The sequence below is a fragment of the Portunus trituberculatus genome, chromosome 4, assembly GCF_017591435.1.
Source record: "Portunus trituberculatus isolate SZX2019 chromosome 4, ASM1759143v1, whole genome shotgun sequence".
Taxonomy (NCBI): domain Eukaryota; kingdom Metazoa; phylum Arthropoda; class Malacostraca; order Decapoda; family Portunidae; genus Portunus; species Portunus trituberculatus.
The window spans coordinates 3,052,571-3,057,570 of NC_059258.1; the positions used below are offsets into that span (position 1 = coordinate 3,052,571).

Sequence of the window (5,000 nt, forward strand, 5' to 3'; positions counted from 1 at the left end):
CAGAAGAAGAAAAGAAAAAAAAAAAAAAAATCAGGAAAACGAAAAAAAAGACAAAAAAAATGGAAAAAAAGGAGAGAAGAAATTAGGGAAAACAAAACACACCGGTTATAGAAATCCTAGCTGCAGGAGACCCATATAGGAACCTTCGTATGATACTGAAGGGGATAATAGGACTCTCATCAATAGGAACGTCCAGGAACTCGTAAAGGACAGCTCGGTTACGCAGATCAAGGACTAAGGACGTGTGTTTACGGACCGGGACTCCTTCAGGCTGCAGGAGAGAGAGAAGGACGTGTAAGGAAATGTGATGTTTGGAAGCCTTTTATTTCCTGCTGATGATGATGATGATAGCTTACCTTCACCTCCACCTCCCACGTCTCGGAGTCCTGCATCACCTGCGTCACAGCTTCTATCGTCACCTCCATCGTGCCGGACTGCCTTGTAACCGCTAAAGGAAACAGCACTTCCTTCAAGCCGCCAGGGGGGATCTGAGAGGTACACGAAAGATTACTTAAGCCTCCCATAAAAATATTTCGTTTTCTATGTTCAGTTTATTTTTTCCCAAATTATCTCGTTCTTTCCCACTAATACAAAGAGAAGGACATAGTATCCAAACAAAATCACGCAAAAATAAACGAAAAAGCATCACTCACATAGATAAAAACAAAAAATAACAACAAAAACACCAAAACAACTCTTAACGCACCAGAGAAAACGGAACTATAATTAGGATAACTGAAGCAAAACAACCACGCGCCGCTACTCACAATAATAAGGTGCTGGTGTTGCCCTCTGGAGAGTCTAGGCCTGAAATGCTGTACGTTGCCATCCTCCTCCACGTTGACGAACATGTAATCATCGCTGTCGTGCAAGATGAGGACCGCCTGCAGCGTTATGTCCACCAAATTGTAGGCAAGAACACGTATGGCGATCTGTGAGAGGAGGGAGTGTGTAGACTGAGATGAAAAGTTATAGGATGGAGGAAAAGATACGAGGAGGAGAGGAAACGAAGGAAAGAAGGAAGGAAGGAAGGAAGACTGAGATGAAAGGTTATAGGAATGGAGGAAAATATACGAGGAGGAGAAGGAAAGAAGGAAAGAAGGAAGGAAGGAAAGAAGGAAGGGAAGATGGAAGCAAAGGTAATCTAGACTGAATTTGAATGGAGGGAAAAATATGAGTGGAAGAGAAGGAAAAGAAGAAGGAATAGAGGAAAAGATGAGGAAAGGAAGGAAGGAAAGGAAAGTTGTTTGGATTCTTTAAATTGGAAGGAAGGGAAAGCTCTCAGGGTGAGAGGAAACGAAGGAAAAAGGAAGGAAGGAAGAAAGAGGAAAAAAATGAAGAGGAGGGAGACACAAGAAGGATTAGAAGAAGGAAGGAAAGAAGAAAGAAAGAAAGAAGAAAAAGATAAATAGAAAGGAGAAACAAGAGAAATTAGGAAGGAAAGAATGAAGAAAGAAAGAAAGAAGGAGACATTGGAAGGAAGGAAGAAAGGAGAGAAAGAAGAGAGAAAAAGTAAGAAAAAAAAAGTGAAGAGGAAGAGAAAACACTGGAAGGATTAGGGAGGAATGAAGGAAAGAAAGAAGGAAAGAAGGAAGGAAGGAAGGAAGAGGAAAAAAAACTGGAGATGAAAAACACACAAGAAAGAATAAGAAGGAAATAAGAAAGGAAGGAAAAGAAAAAAAGTAAAAAGGAAGGAAGAATGAAAAGAAAGAAAGAAGGAAAGAAGGAAGGAAGGAAGGAAGAGAAAAAAAACTGAAGATAAAAAACACACAAAAAACAAAAGGAATAAAATAAGAAATGAAGGAAAAAGGAAAAGAAAAAAAGTAAAAAGGAAGGAAGAATGAAAAGAAAGAAGGAAAGAAAGAAGGAAGGAAAGAAGAGAAAAAAACTGAAGATGAAAAACACACAAGAAAGAATAAGAAGGAAATAAGAAAGGAAGGAAAAGAAAAAAATTAAAAAGGAAGGAAGAATGAAAAGAAAGAAAGAAGGAAGGAAAGAAGGAAGGAAGGAAGAGGAAAAAAAACTGAAGATAAAAAACACACAAAAAAAAAAGAAATAAAATAAGAAAGGAAGGAAAAGAAAAAAAAGTAAAGAGGAAGGAAGAATGAAAAGAAAGAAGGAAAGAAAGAAGGAAGGAAGGAAGGAAGAGAAAAAAAAACTGAAGATGAAAAACACACAAGAAAAAATAGAAAGAAGGAAGGAAGGAAAAGAAAAAAAAAGAAGGAAGAATGAAAAGAAAGAAGGAAAAAAGAAGGAAAGAAGGAAGAGAAAAAAACTGAAGATGAAAACACACAAAAAACAAAAGGAATGAAATAAGAAATGAAGGAAAAGGAAAAGAAAAAAGTAAAAAGGAAGGAAGAATGAAAAGAAAGAAAGAAGGAAGGAAAGAAGGAAGGAAGGAAGGAAGAGGAAAAAAACTGAAGATGAAAAACACACAAGAAAAAATAGGAAGAAGAAAGGAAGGAAAAGAAAAAAAAAAGAAGGAAGAATGAAAAGAAAGAATGAAAGAAGGAAGGAAGGAAGGAAAAACTGAAGGAAGGGCGTCTTATCTTTAATTAACCCACCTGTTCACCTCTCCTGCAGAACTCTGGGCCCTCTACAGCGATATAGAAGGGCGGGTCACTCAAGAACTGGAGATAGAAAACAAATGAATGAACAAGATACAAATAAAAACGAAAGTAAATAGAAAGAAAATGAATAAATAAGAAAAAAAAGATAAACAGATAAATAGATAAACAAATAGAAAAATAGAATAGATGAAAAAAAATTGATTAATGATGAAAAAAGACGTACAGATGAAAAAATAAGAAAAATAAATATGAAACTGAAAATAAATGAAAAAGTGGAAGAAAATGGATGATGAAAAAGGAATTGAGAGAAAGATAAAAAAAACTCGCAGAAAAGAAAAAAAAAATAAAGGAAAAATGGCAGATGAAAGGGAAGAGGGAGAAAGGAAGAAGATAAGACAATAAAAATGGGGAAAGTAGAAGGAAAGTGAGAAAATAGAAGACGAAAGAGAACAACGAAAGGAAACAAAGAGAAGAAGAGAAATATAAAGACGAAGAAAAAAACAAGCAAAATAAGAAAGAAATGAAAAATTATCACACACACACACACACACACACACACATACCTGTATAGGCTCATGGGTGAAAGCTAGGCCAAATTCCGGGTGAATTGCATAGGCCTCCACAAACCACTCCTCTGCAGTCTTGACAACCTCCCTCTCTATCTCCTCCTGCCCGCGATGTCCTGCAGGAGGTATAGGAGAGGAGGAGGAGGAAAAAAAGAGGACAGGTAGATAGGAGAGGAAAAGGAGGGAAAAGAGGAGGAGAGTAGGAGGTAAAGGAGAGGAAGAGGAGGAAAAAGAGGAGGGGTAGATTTGGGAGAGGAAAAGGAGGGAAAAGAGGAGGAAGGGTAGGTGTAGGAGAGGAAGAGGAGGAAAAAGAGGAAAAGAGGGTAGATATGGAAGAGGAGGAAAAAAAGGAGGAGTTAGGAATTGCAGAGGAAAAGGAGGAAAAAGAGGAGAAGAGGGTAGATATGGAAGAGGAAGAGGAGGAAAAAAACAAGGAGGTAGGAATGGGAGAGGAAAAGGAGGGAAATGAGGAGGAGGGATAGATATGGAAGAGGAAGAGGAGGAAAAAGAGGAGGACGGGTAGATATGGAAGAGGAATAGGAGGAAAAAGAGGAGAAGAGAGGTATATATGGAAGAGGAAGAGGAGGAAAAAAGGAGGAGGTAGGAATGGCAGAGGAAGAGGAAAAAGAGAAGAAGGGGTAGATATGGAAGAGGAAGAGGAGGAAAAAGAGGAAGAGAAGTGCATTATTACGAGAGACGAAGTAAGATAAGATAAGTGAAGATAACGTGACTTAATTTGTAACAGTACTCTTGATAAGATAACGAAGCGATATTGTTTGCTTCAGTTTACCATTAAATTGTCTTCTTTACTTATTTTCTTTATTTAATCTTGTTTTCATGTTTACTTAATCCTGATCTTAATGTATTTTTTCTTGATTTTACTGTATCTCTCTCTCTCTCTCTCTCTCTCTCTCTCTCTCTCTCTCTCTCTCTCTCTCTCTCTCTCTCTCTCTCTCTAGCTTCATGTCACAAAGCATTCTCTTAGTTTTCGTTCGCTTTCTTTTCTTTAATTTATTGATTTTATGTTATTGATGTAAAAAAAAACGTGACGTGACCTTACCTGACCTTACCTGACCTTACCTAACAACTTGACACTCACACATACAGAAAACGTGAATCTAACCAAAGCAAACGTGACACAACTTAAATCTAACTTAATGCAGTATTTATTAAGATAGGGCATTGGAACCTGATTTAACCTAACCTAACCTAACTTAACCTAACTCTAATCTAACCTGGCTTAACACTCAGACAAAACTAACGTGACACAACTTAAATCTAACTTGTGAAATATATATCAAGAAATGGCATTGAAACCTGATTTAACTTAACCTAACCTAACTTAACCTAACCTAACCTAACCTGGCTTAACACTCAGATATACAGGAAACGTGAATTTAACCAAAACAAACGTGACACAACTTAAATCTAACTTAATGCAGTATTTATGAAGACAGCATTGAAGCCTGACTTAACTTAACCTAACCTAACCTAACCTAACCTGACTTAACCTAACCTAACCTAACCTAACCTAACCTAACCTAATCTAACCTAACCTAACCTAACCTAATCTAACCTAACCTAACCTAATCTAACCTAACCTAACCTAACCTAACCTAACCTAACCTAACCTAACCTAACCTAACCTAACCTAACCCAACTTTCAATCTTCCTCAGTGCAATATTTATGAAGACACACCATTCAAACCTTCCCCAAACGAGCCTTCACCATACCAACCCTCACCAACCCTCACCAACCCTCACCAACATCACCAAACCTCACCAAACCCAGCCACGTGAACACAGGGGGGGGGAGGGGAAAAAGACACATACCAATCCAGATGTTAGCGATGCACCACTCGAT

The 5,000-nt window shown here is 37.7% G+C and overlaps 1 protein-coding gene across 2 annotated transcripts in view; it reads right to left on the reverse strand.

Annotated features, from left to right (window-relative positions):
• LOC123512763 (CD109 antigen-like) overlaps positions 1-5,000 on the reverse strand; it is a 103,833-nt gene that overhangs the window by 11,160 nt on the left and 87,673 nt on the right. For both annotated transcript variants that reach the window (XM_045269342.1, XM_045269347.1), the window contains exons 20-25: positions 4,970-5,000; positions 3,134-3,252; positions 2,565-2,630; positions 768-932; positions 357-488; positions 103-271 (exon numbers count right to left, since the gene is read on the reverse strand). The exon at positions 4,970-5,000 is cut by the window's right edge and continues 80 nt beyond it. In XM_045269342.1, the coding sequence (XP_045125277.1) occupies positions 103-271; positions 357-488; positions 768-932; positions 2,565-2,630; positions 3,134-3,252; positions 4,970-5,000 (682 nt within the window). The remainder of the gene's footprint in view (positions 1-102; positions 272-356; positions 489-767; positions 933-2,564; positions 2,631-3,133; positions 3,253-4,969) is intronic.